The 22744-nt window shown below is 40.0% G+C and overlaps 1 protein-coding gene across 5 annotated transcripts in view; it reads right to left on the reverse strand.

Annotated features, from left to right (window-relative positions):
* Positions 1-9352: 9352 nt before the first annotated feature.
* Positions 9353-22744, reverse strand: part of mybl1 (v-myb avian myeloblastosis viral oncogene homolog-like 1) — a 63520-nt gene continuing 50128 nt past the window's right edge. For all 5 annotated transcript variants that reach the window (XM_063064446.1, XM_063064471.1, XM_063064462.1 and 2 more), the window contains 4 exons: positions 21923-22039; positions 21676-21783; positions 19707-19856; positions 9353-12268 (listed from right to left, as the gene is read on the reverse strand). In XM_063064446.1, the coding sequence (XP_062920516.1) occupies positions 12143-12268; positions 19707-19856; positions 21676-21783; positions 21923-22039 (501 nt within the window). In that variant the 3' untranslated portion in view covers positions 9353-12142. The remainder of the gene's footprint in view (positions 12269-19706; positions 19857-21675; positions 21784-21922; positions 22040-22744) is intronic.

Genomic DNA, 22744 nt, shown 5'->3' on the forward strand with positions numbered 1-22744 from the left:
GGACACCCCTCATTCTTCAAAATTCTACAGGTCCAGAGCTATCAAACACTCTTCATATGACAAGCCATTCAATCCTGGAATCATTTTTGTGAACCTTCTTTGAACCCTCTTCAGTTTCAGCACATTCTTTCTACGATAAGGGCCCCAAAACTGCTCACAATATTCCAAGTTAAGCTTCACCAGTGCTTTATAAAGCCTCAACATATCGGGGGGGGGGGGGAGCAAAGTCAAGATGGCGCTAAATGGCGACACCTTTGCTTGCATCTTCAGAAACAGCACTATTTCTATTTTGATATCTCTTTTCTTTCCTTTTCAAGGTTCTTTTGAAGACCCTGACCTGGAGTTACACTCTCGCTTTGGTTCTTTGCAGGAATAGTCCCACTCTCAGGGCCTCATGACCAGCCGCTTTTTGATATCCCAAGGACGCTGCCTGGAAGACTAGCGCACCTTCAGGGTGCCGGATATTCGTGGCTCTGGAGACGGGCTGATTCAAGGCCAGTGCCCCTGACTGAGGCATCGCAGGAGAACATGGAACATCGGGAGCAGCTGGCTAGCTACTGGCTCAGAGACCAGAGTCTTTCCGGAGCTTGAAAAAACGACACAACAGAATATTAATATCTTAAATCAGCAAGTTGTTTGTTATGTTTCCTCTCTCGCAGTGAAACGGGGACATCTCTTTTTCCCTTATTAGGAAGAGAGAGCCTGTGGTAATGTCAAATTGCCAGGTGAACGAGCAGTCTTTGGGGTACTGCAAGTCTGCCTTTATTGAAGCATTTCTGCACACGTGAGTGCTCGGTGGAGGGTGCTGATGCTTTTTTGCTGGTGGGGAGGGAGGGGGTCGTTGCTTTGCTGCTGCATGTGCATGGGAGGGGGAGCTGAGGAGGGCTTAGAGGTTTTAACGTCTAACTATCATCCATTCTTTGGGGCACTCCTCGGTTTTTGTGGATGATTGCGAAGAAAAATTATTTCAGGATGTATATTGCATACATTTCTCTGACATTAAATGTATCGAATGTACCCATTGAACATTACATCCTTGCTTTTAAATTCTAGCCTTCTTGAAATGAATGCTAACATCACATTTGCCTTCCTCACCACAGATTTAACCTGCAAATTAACCTTTAAGGAATCCTGCACAAGGACTCCCAAGTCCATTTGTGCCTCAGTTTTTTGTATTTCCTCTCCATTTACAAAATATTCAACCCTTCATTTCTTTTACCAAAGTACATGACCATACACTTCCAAATACTGTATTCCATGTTATTTCTTTCCCTATTTTTCATAATCTAAGTCCTTCTGCAGCCTCTCTACTTACTCAAAACTACCTGTCCCTCTTCCTATCTTCATATCGTCTGCAAACTTTGCAACAAAACCATCAATTCTATCATCCAAAGCACTGACATTTAATGCAAAAAGAATTGGTCCCAACACAGACCCCTGTGGAACACCACTAGTCAAGGAAGGTCCCTTTATTCCCACACTTTGCCTCCTCCCAATCAGCCACTGCTTTATCCAAGCTAGTCTCTTTCCTGTATTAATATGGGCTCGTAGTTAGCTAAGCAGACTCATGTCTGGTACCTTGTCAAAGGCCTTCTGAAAATCCAAGTACACAACATCAACTGATTCTCCTTTCCCTGCTTGCAATTTATTGAAATAATTCCAACAGATTTGTCAGGCAAGATTTTCCCTTGAGGAAACCATGTTGATTGTGATCTATTTTACTGTGTGTTCCAAGTACCCTGAGACCTCATCCTTATCAATTAACTCCAACATCTTTCCAAGTCATACTAACAGGCCTACAATTTCCTTTCTTCTGTCTCTCTCCCCTCTTGAAGAGTGGAGTGACATTTGCAATTTTCCAATCTTCCGGAACCATTCCAGAATCTAATGTTTCTTGAAAAATAATTACTAATGCCTCCACAATCTCTTCAGCCACCTCTTTTGGACCCCTGGGGTGTACATAATCTGGTCCTCTTGATCTTGTTGTACGTATAGAATGCCTTAGGATTCTCATTAATCCTACCTGCCAAGGATTCTGCATGGCCTCTCCTGGCTCTCCTTTATAATCCTCAAGTGCTCTGTTCTGATTTTAGCTTTCTAAACTTTACATATAATTGCTTTTTCTTCTTGACTAAATTCACCACCTATTTTGACATCTGAGGTTTCCTTTACCTTGCCATACATTTTACTCAGACATATTTGTCCTCTACTCTATGCAGTTGGTCTTTAAATACCATCCACATTTCAGATGTGTACTTGCTCAAAAACAGCTGTTCCCAATCAACTCTTTCCCAGTTCCAGCCTAATACTCCTGTAATTTGACCTGCTCCATTTAATATTCTCCTGCAAACTCCATACTTATCCTTATCTATAGCTATTTTAAAACTTAAGGAGTTGTGATTATTGTTTCCTGACTGTTCTCCCACTAGAAGTTCTCTCACCTGGCCAGGCTCATTGCCCACAGGCAGGTCCAGTATGTCTCTCCTCTTGGACTGTTGGACTATCTACATATTTAAGAAATGTTTCTGGATGTACCCGACATCTGCTCCATCTAAACCTTTTGCACTAAGGAGGTCTCCGTCTATATTCAGGAAATTGAAGATACCCACAACAATAACACTTGGATTTTCAAAAGGCTTTTGACAAGGTCCCACACAGGAGATTAGTGTGCAAACTTAAAGCACACGGTATTGGGGGTAAGGTATTGGTGTGGGTGGAGAATTGGTTAGCAGACAAGAAGCAAAGAGTGGGAATAAACGGGACCTTTTCAGAATGGCAGGCGGTGACTAGTGGGGTACCGCAAGGCTCAGTGCTGGGACCCCAGTTGTTTACAATATATATTAATGACTTGGATGAGGGAATTAAATGCAGCATCTCCAAGTTTGCGGATGACACGAAGCTGGGTGGCAGTGTTAGCTGTGAGGAGGATGCAGGGTGACTTGGATAGGTTGGGTGAGTGGGCAAATTCATGGCAGATGCAATTTAATGTGGATAAATGTGAAGTTATCCACTTTGGTGGCAAAAATAGGAAAACAGATTATTATCTGAATGGTGGCCGATTAGGAAAAGGGGAGGTGCAACGAGACCCGGGTGTCATTGTACACCAGTCATTGAAAGTGGGCATGCAGGTACAGCAGGCGGTGAAAAAGGCGAATGGTATGCTGGCATTTATTGCGAGAGGATTCGAGTACAGGAGCAGGGAGGTACTACTGCAGTTGTACAAGGCCTTGGTAAGACCACACCTGGAGTATTGTGTGCAGTTTTGGTCCCCTAATCTGAGGAAAGACATCCTTGCCATAGAGGGAGTACAAAGAAGGTTCACCAGATTGATTCCTGGGATGGCAGGACTTTCATATGAAGAAAGACTGGATGAACTGGGCTTGTACTCGTTGGAATTTAGAAGATTGAGGGGGGATCTGATTGAAACGTATAAGATCCTAAAGGGATTGGACAGGCTAGATGCAGGAAGATTGTTCCCGATGTTGGGGAAGTCCAGAACGAGGGGCCACAGTTTGAGGATAGAGGGGAAGCCTTTTAGGACCGAGATTAGGAAAAACTTCTTCACACAGAGAGTGGTGAATCTGTGGAATTCTCTGCCACAGGAAACAGTTGAGGCCAGTTCATTGGCTATATTTAAGAGGGAGTTAGATATGGCCCTTGTGGCTAAAGGGATCAGGGGGTATGGAGGGAAGGCTGGTGCAGGGTTCTGAGTTGGATGATCAGCCATGACCACACTGAATGGCGGTGCAGGCTCGAAGGGCCGAATGGCCTACTCCTGCACCTATTTTCTATGTTTCTATGTTTTTACACCTTTCCCTAATACACCTGCTAATCTGTTCTTCAATGTCCCAGTATGTAGTTTAATCCCATCAAAGTAATGGGATTACTCTAACAAACCTTCTGGCCAGGATATTGAGTGATTGCATCTTTCTTACTTCTGAGTTCTATCCATATAGATTCAGTGGTTGAGCCTTCCATTGTCCCCTCTGAGTGCATCTGTCCCTGATTAATAACACAATTCCTCCCCACCCTTACTTCATCTATCTTTTCCAAGACATTGGAATCCTGAAACATTAGGCATCCATTTCTGTCCCTCTTTCAACCAAGTTGCTGTGATGGCTAAAGCATCATAGTTCCATGTACTGATCCACACTCTGTTCATTGTCCTTAGCCATAATACCCCTAGCATCAAAATAGACTCTTCAACCTGTCCACTCCATTATGTCTAATATCTTGCTCCTGCCCTTTCTTACTGGTCATGATATCTACCTTCCTCCGAATTCCAGTACTTTCTAACCTGATTCTCTGGTTCCCAACCCCTACCAGACTAGCTTAAACCCTCCTGACTAGCAATGGCAAACTTTCTGGCCAGGATATTGATTCCTCTTTAGTTAAGGTGCAACCTGTCCCTCTTCTAAATGTAACCCCTGTCCAGTGATCCAAGAACCTGAAACATTGCCCCCTGCACCACACTACTTTTGAGTTCTGCTTTTCAGGCCCTTTCTTAATTCCTGATATTCACTGAGCAGGACCTCTTCCCCACTTCTACCTGTCATTGGTGCCAATGTACTGTACACCATGACCTCCAGATGTTCACTCTCCCTCTTGAGAATTTTCTGCAGCCACTCTGAGACATCCTCAACCCTAGCAACCAGGAAGCAAAACACCACCCTGGAGTCACTCTAGTGGCCACAGAATTTCCTGTCTGTCCTTCCAACTACTGAGTGTGCTATCATTATAACTCTGCTTGAATTTACCTAATTCTGCTGAGCCTCAAAGCCTGCCACAGCACCACTGACTGGCCACTGCTGCTGTACCCTGATAGGTCATCCCACCCAGCTGTTTCCAAAGGGACATGCTCGTTGCTCATAGGCATACCGAAAAGGAATCTACATTGTCTCTTCCCCTTACCTCAGCTATGGTCCTCAACTATACCCTATGTGTGACCATCTCATTAAAATTCTTGTCTACGATGCTCTTGGCATCCCAGACAATCCTAAGTAAGTCCAATTCCAGCTCCAGTTCCTTCACATAGTCAGCCAGGAGCTGCAACTGGGTGCACTTCTATGGGTGAAGTAATCATGGACACAAATTTATCAGGACCCCAAACAATGACATTTTGGAAAATTAAACTGTAAAATTATCAGTGATTTTCTCTTTGTAAAATAAAACATCATTCTTTCAGTAAGGGAAAAATATCAGTGGCAAATTTGAAAATGCAGCTGGTCTGCCGTCAAAGATTTTTGATAATTTTGTATCATTTTGACATTCTGAAAATAACATTGTTACCCATATAAAAACATGAATTCTCTATAAGAATTGTATTTGTATTTATTTTATTTCTTACATCCAAGGGAATAAAAATCTTTATGTTGTGTCTCCATTGCAATGTGCAAACAATAAGATGGGAAATGTGGGAGGATTGCTCAATCCTCCTCATGAAACCCATGTGTAGGTTTCCACCTATTCATATCATCTGATCAATCTCTATCAATAATTATTTTCACTCAATTATTGAGAAATACATTAAAATTGAAAAATATCTATCACATATCCTAATTATTCTACAACTATCAAGCTCTATGGGTAGAATTCTGGAAAGCAGCTGCCTGTTTGTTTTCTACAGAGAGAATGTAACACAGAACCAATAAGGGAAAATAGGGTACTTTGCAAACAATACCATCCATTTAGTTTTTCTCTGGAGGTAAATCAGCTCAGATGTTTGTTTTTTGGAACACCAAACACATTTCATTGAGGTGAAGTGAACTAATAATTTCTACAAAAATATAAATATTTTTGAAATTAATGTTGAATAGATTTAACTCACAACATAGTGCTGGGCACAAGGACAAACAACAGCCTAATATAACACACACAAAATGCTGGAGGAACTCAACAGGCCAGCAAAATCTATGGAAAAGAGTACAGTCGACGTTTTGGGCCGAAACCCTTTGGCAGGACCCTTAAATGTACTCTTCTCCATAGATGCTGCCTGGCCTGCTGAGTTCCTCCAGCATTTTGTGTGTGTTGCTTGGATTTGCAGCATCTGCAAAATTTCTTTTTAGCAGCTCAATGTAGCAGATTGTTTGAACTATAGGTCACAGATGCATCACTTTATGGTATATTTGCTACCTTCAACATTTGCAAATGACCTTCGTGATCTCATTCAAAAGGACACAATTGACATACCGAAGGAAGGGCCAACTAGTTTTGAAACATTCAGCCTCTTCTTTTAATGTCTTAGCTTATGAATACAAGTATGTGATCAGGATAGACCTGGTGACACTGTTAGTTCCATAAACTTGAATGCACTTCTTCAATACTTTACGCATAACTTAATTTAATTAACCTGTCAGGGTAATATTTTAAATAACTGATCATTTTCACATTTGTTTAGAAATTAATAGCCTATCAGGCCAGGACAGGGCTTTTTTTTCAGATATTATGTAGGTTTTTAGATAAATAACGAATCATATATTTTAAAAGGTATATTTAATGTCAGAGAAATGTATACAATATACATCCTGAAATGCTTTTCCTTTGCAACATATTTCTATGTTCTTTTATTGGTTTGGGTTTTTTGGTGTCATGTATATAGATAACGTAGACCACTGAATAAAGCTGGTTGATTGGAGACACAATTTTGGAGATGTTGACCTGGCCAAGAACTTAGCTTAAACTGCTGGTAAATGTGGAATATTTCATTGATGCTACGTCTCCAGTTTTTTTTTTAAACACCTACTATAATTGTCCATACAGTATACTCATGGGTAATAATCACTTTTATTTGTTTTTTGTTTTGAGATCTACATGGTCAAACTCTTCTTTTGCAGAATGAACATCATCTCTCAATTGTCACAAACCCCAATGCTTGGCCACCCTACCATTAACTACACCTCTCTCTCAAACCTAAGTAAGGCTGAATAAGACTCTTTGGAGCTTTAATGTCTTATTTGACCCCAAGTTAAGTTCAGACCAACATAATCAGAACCATCACCAATCTCCTCCTCCACAAATACCCAATTCCATCTGTACATTATCACATTTACAACTCAAACACTCATCCTTGTCTTTGTTACTCCTAGACTTCACTATTCCACTGTTGGCTGACTTCCCTTGTCCTACTTTATGTAACCTTTAAGTTTCACCAAGTCCAAAGCTAACAAGCACAAAACTCAATTTAACCATTTCTCTTGTATTCCATGACAAACAGCTGGATTTAAAAATCTTCACCCTTAGCATGGTGGTACCAAAAACATCCAGAATATCTTCATATCCCTATGTCTATGAAGGTTCTCATTCAGGTCATTGTATATCACGCAGTAGTAAATCCAGGCAACTAGATTTGCTGTGTTGTCAAGAAGATATTTCACCACACTTCTGAGAGGCTTTTTCAGTTCTGATCCATGGTGGGTTACAAACTGAGTTGTTTAAAACTATAACAATTATATGAGGGTTGTTAAAGAGTCATAGAGGTAATTGTAAGTAGCTGATAGGTGGTATCATATCCCCACCCCGTTTGTTCTTTACAAACTGAATGCCCAACATCTCAGGTCAACACTCAGCTGTACTTGAAGACATGATAAATAGGCTAGTCAACATGGTTTCCTGAGGGTGAAATCATGCCTAATAAATCTTTGAGGAAAATAAAAGTAGGATTTATAAAGGAGAGTCAGTGGGTGTTGTTTATTTTGATTTTCTGCAGGCCTTCGACAAGGAGCTGTACACAAGGCTGCTAAACAAGACAAGATTCTGCGAATTACAGGACGGGAAAGATATTGGCATGGACAGAAGATTGGCTGACTGGCAGAAGGCAAAGAGCGAGGAATTAAGTATTTACTAGTTGGCTGTCAGTGATTATTAGGTTATGTACACAACTTTGCACATTATATGCATGTTAATGATCTAGATGACAGAATTTTTGACACTTCACTCCCCTTTCTCAATCTTTCCCTTTGTCTCTGAGACAGACTGTGTACTGATATATTTTATAAACCTCCTGACCCCCTACCTCTTCCCACCTGTCATTTGCAAAAATGCTATTCCTTTTCTCAGTTCCCTAGTTTCCACACCTGTTCTCAAGAAGAGGTTTTCCATTCCAGAATATCTGAGGATCCAAGGCTGTGTGCCCAGAGATCTGAGATCTTTGGGCACAGAGCTCGGAAAAAGCGATGCAACGGACTTTTAACATCGTAAACCAGTGAGTTGCTTATTATGCCTCCCCTCTTGTTGTGAAACGGAGACATCTGTTTCTCCCTTATTATGGGGAGGGAGGGAGAGAGGGAGAGAGAGAGAGAGAGAGAGAGAGACTGACTGACTGACTGACTGACTGACTGTGGTATGTCAAATGCTGGGTGAACAATGTAGTCTTTGGACTACTGCACGTCTGTGTCTTTGTTGTTGCCTTGCTCATCCTCGAGTGCTCAGTGGCAGGTGTTTTTTTTTGCCAGTGGGGGGGGGGGGAGAGAGAATCGTTGCTTGCTGCCGCTTACGCACATGAAGGAGAAGAGCTAGGGGGGTACTTTGGGGTTCTAACATTTAACTGTCATTCATTCTTTGGGGGCACTCCTCTATTTTCATGGATGGTTGTGAAGAAAAAGTATTTCAGGATGTATGTTGTATACATTTCTCTGACATTAAATGTACCTTTGAAATGCCCTCCTTCAGAGAACTGCAATTCTCTTCCTCCACCAGTGATGGAGTTCCCCTCATGCTGACCTACCTCCCCACAAGCCTCAGCATCCGCCACACGATTCCCCTTCATTTCCACCATCTTCAACGGGATCCTACTACGAAACACACCTATCACCCCCACACCCCACTCCACAGGGCTCACTCTCTACGTGACTCCTGTGTCCACTTGGCCTTGCTCAATGACCTGTATGAAAACATCTCCTGGGATGGACATTAGGGGTTTATGAAAAGTGAATTAGCTCATTGCTCCCCAGACCAGGAGTGCAAAGATCAGTTGTGTTCTTACTACATACCAAATTGCACAGGCCACAAAATGAACCAAAAACTATTGGACCTAGAAGTTAATTTCAAACATTAAAATGTATTCTAGATCTTGTGCCTAGTATGAACGAATTGCCAGAACCTCTACGGGATAATTTTACTGAAACCACCTGACAGGGTTGAGACAATTCCATCACTATTGGAATTCATATTGTATGACAAGTGGAGAAAAAATGTATCATTCACCAATACAATGAATTAGTACAGTGTCATAGGTACTAAATGACCAATATTTAGGTTCTCATTTCAGCTATTTCCTTTCATACCCCTTTGTTTTTAAATAATCAGAATTTGGAAAATCTTTTGAAAACATTACACAACTACAGGTTAGCACATAGCAATTTATTTTGACACAACATACATATGCTCTACATAGGCAGTTGGTGTACCATTTTGTGATCATGGCAAAGAACATGCACCAGTATACCAAAACACACACTTGACAGATTACAGCAGGAAATCTTAACCCATATGGCAGTATATTGGTACAACTAAACAATCCTTCACTATTTATACAGCATCTGTGAATTATGTAAAAATGATATAAATCAATAATGCTGTTGCACAGATCCAGAGATTATGTAATCAGAGCAGATGCCAGATACAAATAACTGCTGCATGCATGACATTCAAAACTTCAATCCTGCAGAAACAAAACCACCTTAAAAAAAAGACAAAATGAAAACAAAAACACAACTTTTCAAAAAGTGTCCAATTAATATGTGCTTAGTGAACACAGCATGCAAGATAGAACCTTCACACATAGAATAGTTGTTAAATGTTACAGAATCACTGTTTCCATCATACAAACTATGTACATTCTATACACAGTGCATCAGATGCTCCCTTTTCCATCTCTCAATAGCAGCAAGCATATCCTGCTATTGTGCATAGCAGTACAATTCAGGAGAGGAAAGAGTGTCTAAATTTTATTGCTATTTAATAATCATGTACTATTTTGCTTTTTCCCCCTAAATACATCAGTGCTACATCTCCACATACACTCCATGTTCTGTAGATCCATCTAATTAAAATCTTTCTAAGGGGGAGAAGGAAAAGTAAACACATATTTAGTGCAAATATCTAAGTTCAGGCAACTTTAACCCAATGTTTTGCCTGTGCATGAAACAATGGATCATTTTAAATCAGGGAAATAATTCTTCCACATTCTGAGACTCACACAATTTAATTTCAACTTGAGATACTTTTACAAAGTAAACAACATATCTAGAAAGTAAACAAATTGATTTATATTAAAAAAAAGACCATAGGGCAATGTTTATTCCCCTCCGATTTGGTGTAAGTTGACTTGAGGAAGTTTTAGTGTATAAAGATAGATGTTATAGCTTGAAACATAAATAACAAGACAAGGTAATAGGAACAAATTTGTTGAGAACTTAACCCCAGATACTAAATAGATTTGTCTACTCAAGTTTGCATGAAATAACCAAAATCAAATTAAACTGCTAATAGGTCGCATAAACTCAATCAGCTTAAAGTTGTATCACAATGTACGTAATTTTCCTACTGCTCCAAAGTTGCTGCAAAAGTTTGCTCCCCACACTACTTATAAAAGTAACCAGAATGACCGATGTCATAATGCTATGAAAATGATATCAGTCAGATGTAATGTCATTAAAAATAAAAATGACAGACATTTCCTTGATTTTTACCCACTTCCAAAACTATCACTTTTCACAAAAATGGATTGTAACTGTGATGTTAATGCTTACCATGTTGAATAGAACATTTGTTTACAGAATACATTTGGAAATACATGAAAAAATAATAATTGTGATTTGTGATCTTAAGGTGCAACTGACTAATAATGGATTTGCATGTGATAACTTGCTTTAAAATGAGGACTACAGGACTAACATATTATTTAATCAATTTATAACTTAAAGCAAACACATGCATATCCATTACTGGTTAGACATTTAAGTGCAAAGTATTATAGGTTTGTGAGATTAACTAGATTTGGAAGAGGAAATGGATTAATTCGTCTGTATTTACAGATAGCTTAGGTTACGGTAGATAGCTTAGGTTATAAGTGAGTGTGCAGTTCTCATTCAGTTTCTTCACCTATTTTCTTTCAGAAAATATAGTGATAAGGAAAGAAGCAGTTCAAAACAGGGGTGCTATTCTGTACAAAAGGAGATTAGGAAATGTTTCTCCCTTCTGCTTGTAAATCATAGAATATGGAGATGACTGAAAATGAACACACACTCCTGCTCCCAATTGCTAGTAGACTTAAAGGTTATAAGTTAAGGTTTTCTGATAAAGTATCTAAATATTTAAAAAGATATGCATATTTCGGAATGTGTGACATAACTATCATCACTTCTGATCAACAGGAATTAACAGCGGCTTCTAGGCTCTCGATATTCACACATAAATACTATTAAGCATTAGAGCTGAAAATAATTTAAAGAAAATGTACCCTTTCCTCTCAATTTACAACTTTTCCCTGCTTCTACAATACATTCAAAACACCATCTCACATTTCAGAGATTTGTGTTAAATACTGGTATTTCAATATTGTGGAATAAAAAAACTTCATCTTCTTACTTACATTATAAAAACACAGCTTTGTGCTTAACACACTTATTTGATCATATTGACATATGTTCACAATAAAGCATACCATACAGTATGAAGTTATCTTGGTTTTGTCAATTGTCACATATCTGATATTAGCTGCTTTAAATTTTCAAGCTTGATTCCAAGCAGCCAATCCTAATGTGTCAGTGTTTAGTTAACAATTATGGACTGGGTTAAAAATACAACTATGTGACAATTACCCATAATATCCATCAAAAGCATTTAGTCTGTTCTTTTTACAGCATATCAAAGACAAAAGAGTGCAACTCAGACAGTACTTGTTTCTGCCTCTCCATCCATGTGTTTCATATATTTTAAATAAAAGCTATCTTATTAGCACATATTACACTTAGCAAAAGCAGCTTTTAGTTTTGGTTAAGTTTGTCTATTACGTATCAGAATATTAAAGAGATTCAACCCTCCAGAAAAATCACATCTAGGTAGATCAGGAGCTAAGCTTATGACATAAATCATCAGCTCTCAGTTTTAGTGTATATTTATTGGCTCCTTAAGCAATGGCCAGCTACAGGATCAGTGCCCTGCTAGTGCTGCTGCCATTATAGGCATTAAGATACCTCCGAGCTTGTTCAGTCATTATTAGCTGATCCTCCGTCTTTCCACAAGCAACTGCTTCCCATTCACTGGTCATCTGTGTATAATACAAAACAGAAAACAAGTTATAGAAAACTTCTATAAAATGACATCAGTGACCTACAGGGTCTTGAAAAGCAATCCAAAGCTTCCTGACAGTATCTATAATTTTAAAACATACTGAATTTGATTACTGTAAATTACCCTGCTGTAGGAGAATCAGGATGGTATCGCTGGGTACATGACAGAGAAGGTTACAATATGCAAGTGGGGGAATGGGATTGATCAGCTTACTATGAGAGCCAACACGGGCTAAATGGTGTCCTATATCATAAGAAAATGAGAAAGAATATAGGTTTGCATGGATTCAAGAAAATACAATGAATTAAGATGGGGCACGAAATTACCAAGAACAGAATGTTGTGAGTGCAAGAGGCTGCAAAGGGTTGTAAATTCAGTCAGCTCCATCATGGGCACAATTCTCCCCACCATCAATGACATCATCAAAAAACAGTGCTCAAGAAGGTGGCAGCATCATTAAGGATCCTTTCCATCCAGGATAAGTTTTCTTCTCATTACTAGCATCATGGAGGGGTTACAGGAGCCTGAAGACCCAAATGCAACATTTCAGGGACTGCTTCTTTCCCTCTTGGTCATAGTCATAGTCATAGTCATACTTTATTGATCCCGGGGGAAATTGGTTTTCATTACATAGAAAACATAGAAACATAGAAAATAGGTGCAGGAGTAGGCCATTCGGCCCTTCGAGCCTGCACTGCCATTTATTATGATCATGGCTGATCATCCAACTCAGAACCCTGCACCAGCCTTCCCACCATACCCCCTGATCCCCATAGCCACAAGGGCCATATCTAACTCCCTCTTAAATATAGCCAATGAACTGGCCTCAACTGTTTCCTGTGGCAGAGAATTCCACAGATTCACCACTCTCTGTGTGAAGAATTTTTTCCTAATCTCGGTCCTAAAAGGCTTCCCCTTTATCCTCAAACTGTGACCTCTTGTTCTGGACTTCCCCAACATCGGGAACAATCTTCCTGCATCTAGCCTGTCCAATCCCCTTAGGATTTTATACGTTTCAATCAGATCCCCCCTCAATCTTCTAAATTCCAACGAGTACAAGCCCAGTTCATCCAGTCTTTCTTCATATGAAAGTCCTGCCATCCCAGGAATCAATCTGGTGAACCTTCTTTGTACTCCCTCTATGGCAAGGATGTCTTTCCTCACATTAGGGGACCAAAACTGCACACAATACTCCAGGTGTGGTCTCACCAAGGCCTTGTACAACTGCAGTAGTACCTCCCTGCTCCTGTACTCGAATCCTCTCGCTATAAATGCCAACATACCATTCGCCTTTTTCACCGCCTGCTGTACCTGCATGCCCACTTTCAATGACTGGTGTATAATGACACCCAGGTCTCGTTGCACCTTCCCTTTTCCTAATCGGCCACCATTCAGATAATAATCTGTTTTCCTATTTTTGCCACCAAAGTGGATAACTTCACATTTATCCACATTAAATTGCATCTGCCATGAATTTGCCCACTCACCCAACCTATCCAAGTCACCCTGCATCTTCTTAGCATCCTCCTCACAGCTAACACTGCCGCCCAGCTTCGTGTCATCCGCAAACTTGGAGATGCTGCATTTAATTCCCTCATCCAGGTCATTAATATATATTGTAAACAACTGGGGTCCCAGCACTGAGCCTTGCGGTACCCCACTAGTCACTGCCTGCCATTCTGAAAAGGTCCCGTTTATTCCCACTCTTTGCTTCCTGTCTGCTAACCAATTCTCTATCCACATCAATACCTTACCCCCAATACCGTGTGCTTTAAGTTTGCACACTAATCTCCTGTGTGGGACCTTGTCAAAAGCCTTTTGAAAATCCAAATATACCACATCCACTGGTTCTCCCCTATCCACTCTACTAGTTACATCCTCAAAAAATTCTATGAGATTCGTCAGACATGATTTTCCTTTCACAAATCCATGCTGACTTTGTCCGATGATTTCACCGCTTTCCAACTGTGCTGTTATCACATCTTTGATAACTGACTCCAGCAGTTTCCCCACCACCGACGTTAGGCTAACCGGTCTATAATTCCCCGGTTTCTCTCTCCCTCCTTTTTTAAAAAGTGGGGTTACATTAGCCACCCTCCAATCCTCAGGAACTAGTCCAGAATCTAACGAGTTTTGAAAAATTATCACTAATGCATCCACTATTTCTTGGGCTACTTCCTTAAGCACTCTGGGATGCAGACCATCTGGCCCTGGGGATTTATCTGCCTTTAATTCCTTCAATTTACCCAACACCACTTCCCTACTAACATGTATTTCGCTCAGTTCCTCTGTCTCACTGGACCCTCAGTCCCCCTACTATTTCTGGAAGATTATTTATGTCCTCCTTAGTGAAGACAGAACCAAAGTAATTATTCAATTGGTCTGCCATGTCTTTGCTCCCCATAATCAATTCACCTGTTTCTGTCTGTAGGGGACCTACATTTGCCTTTACCAGTCTTTTCCTTTTTACATATCTATAAAAGCTTTTACAGTCAGTATTTATGTTCCCTGCCAGTTTTCTCTCATAATTACAGTTGCACCATAAATAATAAATAGCAATAGAACCATAAATAGTTAAATAGTATTATGTAAATTATGCCAGTAAATTATGAAATAAGTCCAGGACTAGCCTATTGGCTCAGGGTGTCTGACCCTCCAAGGGAGGAGTTGTAAAGTTTGACGACCACAGGCAGGAATGACTTCCTATGACGCTCTGTGCTGCATCTCGGTGGAATGAGTCTCTGGCCGAATGTGCTCCTGTGCCCACCCAGTACGTTATGTAGTGGATGGAAGACATTGACCAAGATGGCATGCAACTTAGACAGCATCCTCTTTTCAGACACCACCGTGAGAGAGTCCAGTTCCATCCCCACAACATCACTGGCCTTACGAATGAGTTTGTTGATTCTGTTGGTGTCTGCTACCCTCAGCCTGCTGCCCCAGCACACAACAGCAAACATGATAGCACTGGCCACCACAGACTCGTAGAACATCCTCAGCATCGTCCGGCAGATGTTAAAGGACCTCAGTCTCCTCAGGAAATAGAGACGGCTCTGACCCTTCTTGTAGACAGCTTCAGTGCTCTTTGACCAGTCCAGTCTATTATCAATTTGTATCCCCAAGTATTTGTAATCCTCCACCATGTCCACACTGACCCCCTGGATGGAAACAGGGTTCACCGGTACCTTAGCACTCCTCAGGTCTACCATCAGCTCCTTAGTCTTTTTCACATTAAACTGCAGATAATTCTGCTCACACCATGCGACAAAGTTTCCTACCGTAGCCTTGTACTCAGCCTCATCTCCCTTGCTGATGCATCTAACTATGGCAGAGTCATCCGAAAACTTCTGAAGATGACAAGACTCTGTGCAGTAGTTGAAGTCCGAGGTGTAAATGGTGAAGAGAAAGGGAGACAAGACAGTCCCCTGTGGAGCCCCAGTGCTGCTGATCACTCTGTCGGACACACAGTGTTGCAAGCACACGTACTGTGATCTGCCAGTCAGGTAATCAAGAATCCATGATACCAGGGAAGCACCCACCTGCATCACTGTCAGCTTCTCTCCCAGCAGAGCAGGGCGGATGGTGTTGAACGCACTGGAGAAGTCAAAAAACATGACCCTCACAGTGTTCGCTGGCTTGTCCAGGTGGGCGTAGACACGGTTCAGCAGGTAGACGATGGCATCCTCAACTCCTAGTCAGGGCTGGTAGGCGAACTGGAGGGGATCTAAGTGTGGCCTGACCATAGGCCGGAGCAGCTCCAGAACAAGTCTCTCCAGGGTCTGCCATCATATTTATGAATGATCTATGAACACTACCTAGCGATTCCTCTTTTTCACACAATTTATTTATTTTTGTAACTTACAGGAATTTTTATGTCCTGCATTCTACTGCTGCCACAAAATTACACATTTCACGATATGGGTCAGTGTTAATGAACCTAATTCTGAAGTGATAAGGGGGTATAACAGTGAAGGCATCAGGAGAAACCTCTTATGACACTTGCATCCATAGCAAATGCCCATAAATATAAGGAAATTCTTTTTGTTAGAAAGGACAAGGCAAAGAAAAATGACTGTCAAATGGGTATAGACTGCAATTTATGTACAGAAGTCTGAAGATAGCAGGATGCTGAGAAGAACAGAGAAACAGTAAATGGAATCTTTGGTTTCACAAATGTATGTTCACAAAAGCTAGATGAAATAGTGATTAAATCTCAGCTGGAATATGGTACTCATTTCCAGGCAGGTATTCAGGAGGACAGAAAGGCAAAAGGTGCTGAAGAGACTTATTAAAAGGATACCAAGGATAATGTAGCAGTTACTTAAAAACAAACCAAAGTGCTGAGAGACTGAGTACGGGAGTTGACACATGCTCCCAAAATAACTGAGTTCCAAGTCGAAAAAAGTTTGATTCTTTATTACGAAACCAAAGATGAACGATCTTATAGCGATAAAAATCTAATGGAACTAAATTAGCAAAATAAGCTTATTAACAAAAAATGTGTTCCCATTAGCAGTCAACAAAACAAAACTCGCCCGACTCAAGCCTTCTCAACTAAACTGGTTAACTAGGACAAAGAGTATACATGACTATACTCAGTTGCTTCGGCCATGGCCCAACCCAGGTGACAAATTGCCCATAATAAACACACAGCACAAAATACAATACAGACAGATAGAAAATAGATATATGGCACCTACAGATAAAACATCTTTTTGGCCAGCATGGACATAATTGAATGGCCCTCTTCTGAGCTGTGCATTTTTATAATGGTATGAACTTCTTCATTAGAGCTAGAGTCCAGCTGTTAGAGATTTGTTCTAATTAAATATGATCACATCATTCATCATAGGCCAGATCTTCAAATTTCTTGTTCTACCTTTCACCTCAGCTTCCAATTTCCAGAATGTGAGTGCAGTTATTTCCAATGCACTGTTTCTATTGATTAGAGCTACTCCAAAGTACTGTGGCTTTGACCTGACCTACTGTTAATGTTTCCAATTAATTATCAGCACAAATTTGTTGCTTCCACAGTCAAACTTGAAATTCTGTTTTATTTTCTAATCCATTATTTATACTTGAAGTACCTTAGATTTAAAAAAAAAGATACATAGATCTAGAGTTCATTCTGTCCCATACATTATGAAACATTGGTATGACTTGTACTCGCAATCTAGTGGAAAATTTACAAATTTTCTTCCATAGAAGCTGCAACAACATTTAATATGTTTGATATTTAACAATTGCTATCCTATGCAACTTTTGTAACTCCTTTGGGTATTTGTTTTGTTTTATCTACATCGGAGGGAGTAACTCCATGATTGCTGTCACACAGTGAAACTGTAAAGTTCCCGATATTTCTGGGAGGCTAATAAAACAAAAGTGCAGTGATAATTTATAATCAATTTTCAAAAATCACCTTAGAAATTTACAGCAAAGATCAAGTATACCAATGTTATTTGACTTGCAAGATTAAACTAACAATTTTCTGTCTCATATCAAGATCCTGATCATTTAAACAAAAAAGTGATTCATTATATTATTCACAGGCAGTCCAGAACTTGGTCTTGTATCTGGTTTAGTACATTAATACATAGCAGTTTAAAGGTGACCCTATTTCTCTAATTTAGCAGAATGGGTCATATCACTAATAAGGCAATCACCTTGTTAATATAGAAAGAAGCAGGTCCCACAAATACAGCACTTGCATGACAGTTATACCTGAGTATTCGCCATATGATACATCCTTTCCTCAGAAAATTTTTATTCAAGTGAACTACAAATCATGGGTATGGTGGATTTAGCCTTTCATTTTCATTGAAAGTGAATATACGCAAGGAGGTGAACACTTTCAGTGATCAATACTCACAGGGACAGACAGAGAGCCAACAAAAGATCAATTTCTTGTTTGATTTTCTTTATAAACAGAAACACTAGAAATTCACTTAGAGTTTGGCTACAAACCTAGCCAGCATTTTTAAGGCAAAATCTGCTTGGCTGATGGAAGCTCAGCAGGTGCCAAGTTCAGGATCACTTCAAAAAAAACTTCCCAAGATGACTCAACTGAAGATTACTTCAAACATGAGACCACAGTCAGTGCAGATTGGTAACATCTCACCGACAAAGGCACAGCTCAAGGATGTGTGCTTAGCCAACTGATCTGCTCTCTCTGCACTCATGATTGTACAGCGAAGTACAGCTCAAACACCTTTAATAAATTTGCCAAAGACACCATTATTATGGTAGAATCTCAGAATGCAGTGAAGAGGCATACAGGAGTGAGATAGATCAACTGGTTGAATGGTGATGCAATAACAACATTTTGGCCCAAAATGTTGACTATACTCTTTTCCAAGATGCTGCCTGGCCTGCTGAGTTCCTCCAGCATTTTGTGTGTGCTGCTCTTCGCCTTTGCCATCAGATTTCTGGATATTCCATTAACACTACCTCGTTACTCTTTCAACACTATTTTTGTAACTTAAAATAATTTTATGTCTTTTCACTATACTGCTGCCACAAAAGAACACATTTCATATTCTATATGTCAGTGATATTAAATCTGATTCTGGACATGGGGAATGGCCCTATTCAATCCAAAATGAATCTCTTCTTGCCCTCCATTCAGTCACTAATAGGGAAATATTTGCATTTTTGATTGAAGGCAACTAATACAACTAGTATTATTACTATGTTATTAGTGGGTTGTATCAAATAGCTTGTGAACATAACTTCAAGGCTTCAAAATTTGCATGAAAGAAAATAAATAGCTTCCAGTTGAATTTATCCTTTGAATTAAATGTTGGCACCTTTCCTCACGCTGTTTGTCCTACCCTCTTAGATTTTATCAGTATTAATGTTGATGCAGCTTTCCTCAGGTCCGGGAACTTTAAGAAAACATTGTTTGTCCCAGCTGAGCAATATTTTTTATATTTTCAGATCTAACTAGACATTGCTCAAGTTCCTGAAAGCAGCCCAAGTAGTACAAATTATATTTGTAGATTCTCCAGAAGGGTTTGCTACCAAACAAGTTATGTAGATACATAGAAAACCTACAGCACAATACAGACTCTTCGGCCCACAATGCTGTGCCGAACATGCACTTACTTTAGAAATTATCTCGGGTTACCCATAGCCCTCTATTTTTCTAAGCTCCATGTACTCTGTACCATGTATCCAGGACTCTCTTAAAAGGCCCTATTGTATTTCTGATTTGCCCTTTCATACAAGGTTATAGGTACCAATTATAAACAAAATTTTCAAGGGAATTACAAGACTAAAGACTAAATTCTTTTGACTAAAACTAAAATTTCCCAAATCAAAAGATTTTTGGTTTTGATTGCTTTGTGAAAGATGTTAAATGAAGTAGCATTTTTAAAATTAATGAATGCACATTATAAACAACGCCACAAGCTTACCTGCAAAGGTATCTCAAATCGGACAGTTTTTGAAGTATTTTGCTGCTTTATTTCAGACAAGATAACATTTCTGCTCCAAGTACTTGTGGTGATGTCTGATTTTTCTGGTAAAAGTGTTTTCAGTAATGAAGTGTTCAACTGGTTTTCAGACTGTAAAGGAGAGGTAATTTGTTTTTCCAAGTCAATTATTTTTCTGATTTCCACATTTACTGTACTTCCAAATGAGGAGCATGCAAGGTTCTAAGTTTTAACAAATTACTTAAGGTGGCTACCAGTAAACAAGCCTATTCCTAGCCCACTCACTTTACCTCCTTGTGGAAAACAAGCATCTTAAAAAAAAACTTTTCTTCAGAACACAATTTTGACCAAACTAACGCAAACATGAGGAATTCTGCAGATGCTGGAAATTCAAGCAATACACATCAAAGTTGCTGGTGAACGCAGCAGGCCAGGCAGCATCTCTAGGAAGAGGTACAGTCGACGTTTCCGGCCGAGACCCTTTGTCAGGACTAACTGAAAGAAGAGCTAGTAAGAGATTTGAAAGTGGGAGGGGGAGGGGGAGATCCAAAATGATAGGAGAAGACAGGAAGGGGAGGGATGGAGCCAAGAGCTGGACAGGTGATTGGCAAAAGGGATATGAGAGGATCATGGGACAGGAGGCCCAGGGAGAAGGAAAAGGGGGAGGGGGGAGAAAAACCCGGAGGATGGGCAAGGGGTATAGTCAGGGGGACAAAGGGGAAAAAAGGAGAGAGAGAGAGAGAGAGAGAAAGAATGTGTGTATATAAATAAATAACGGATGGGGTACAAGGGGGAGGTGGGGCATTAGCGGAAGTTAGGGAAGTCAATGTTCATACCGTCAGGTTGAAGGCTATCTAGACGGAATATAAGGTGTTGTTCCTCCAACCTGACTGTGGCTTCATCTTGACAGTAGAGGAGGCCGTGGATAGACATATCAGAATGGGAATGGGATGTGGAATTAAAATGTGTGGCCACTGGGAGATCCTGCTTTCTCTGGTGGACAGAGTGTAGGTGTTCAGCAAAACAATCTCCCAGTCTGCGTCGGGTCTCGTCAATATATAGAAGGCTGCACCGGGAGCACCAGACGCAGTATATCACCCCAACCGACTCACAGGTGAAGTGTCGCCTGCCACTGATCTCTCTCCTGGCACTTATCCTTGTAAGCGGAACAAGTGCTACACATGCCCTTACACTTCCTCCCTTACCACCATTCACGCCCCCAGACAGTCCTTCCAGCTGAGGTGACACTTCGCCTCTGAATATTTTTAAGACAGCTTCTGAAAAAGCAAGTGATTCAAATTGGATCGGAGATGGGCAGGAAAAGATGAGGCTACACCTGTATCAGTCACCATTTTAGTAAAAGGCAGAGCAGGGTCAGGGGACCGAGCAGACTACTCTCAATCCACACAATGGTCTCCAAACCCAAATCAACAGCTTCCATATGTAACATTATTTTAAGTTCCTTAAGACTTTTCACTTCCATGGCCATAACCACTGAAACCATCATTTACCACTGAAACCATCATTCATGCAAGAGGTTCATCTACTGGTAGCTCAGCTCAAGAATAGAAACAGCAAATTGTAGCTGGATGAGCACTTGAGAGCAAGACTAGAAAATAGATTACTAGAAATAAATCATTTTAAATGCAACATATATTCCAATAACAAAATTTAATCGGAACATTGTTAATATCCATTCTCATTGGTTCATACATATATCCCACAGTGGCACATAGTATGAAGGTTAATGCTAATACAACTAAACGGAACTCAGATTCTAAAGAAACTATTCATCAGCCTTTTGGAATCTAGAGTCAAAAACTATCTTGTTGAATAATGAAAATGAATGACAAGTTACATCTTCTAGTGAAGTAGGTACTAATACTAGATCACTCTGATATTTATAATTAACTTTCCTACATTGCCAAGTTTCTAGAAATGACACACTCACCTCTACATCTGAAACAAAGGTCTGTGTGAACCTTTGCGTACCAAAGTCATCCTTGTTCCAAGTATCTAAAGCAAGAGATTTTCGTACTTTCTTGAGAGGAGTCGTATGCTGTGATTTTTTTTTGGGGGGGGGGGGGGGGAGTCCAAAGCAGAGGAAAGTAAAGTAAAGGAGTAAAGATGAAAATTAGAAATCAGTTTTTATTTTGTTTACAGATCATCAAGGCAGAAGTGAGAAGCTATAATACTACCTCTTGTTCACAGACTTTGAAAAATGGATCCATTCCTTCTCCAAGTAATATGTCAGCCCCAGTCTCCTTCTTCAAGACCTCACGAATATCCTCTTCTAAATGTGCAAGTGATTGAGGCTAGGTAGTCAATGGAGTAATTCCTTAGTTTTACTTAAACACATGGTATTGTTTTAAGCTGGTCATATTTTAATATTAGTATCGAATCACATTTGTAAAATGTCCTCTAGATGTTAAAATTCAATGGTTTCTTTACAAATTAGTGCAAGTAAACCTTCAGTTAAGTACCTTTTATCAAGAAAGAAACAGTTGTTTCAGGTCAGCAATTATTTATCAAAGTTGGGAAATATTAGAGATAAAAACTTTTAAGCATAATTTGACAATAAATTCAACCTGACTTTAAAGAGACTTTTGTTCAGTCTGGAACCAAGCCCCCCGCACCCCCAACCGAGTTTCCAGCTATCTGCCATTTAAAATTTTCCACCTCACTTTGACACCAACCAATCTCACATAAATTTGACAAGTAACTTTCTGTCTACTGACAAAGCACCCATTTGATCTACCTTCACAATTTTAGATAATCAGTAGTTTCCTTCAGTCAAGAGATACAGCATATGGGGCTCTTTGGCTCTATGAATCTGCACCGACTACCAGCACTTAATCTTATTCTCCCCTCATTCCCATTAAGTTAGCCCTCCCCAGATTCTACCACTCACCTAAACAACTGGGGCAATCTTTTTGTTTTACTATGACACATTACCTGGCTGGGATGTGGGAGGAAAGTGGAGCACTGAAACCCAGACAGTGACAGTGAGAATATAAAAA

Source organism: Mobula hypostoma, chromosome 1 (genome assembly GCF_963921235.1).
Source record: "Mobula hypostoma chromosome 1, sMobHyp1.1, whole genome shotgun sequence".
Lineage (NCBI taxonomy): Eukaryota > Metazoa > Chordata > Chondrichthyes > Myliobatiformes > Myliobatidae > Mobula > Mobula hypostoma.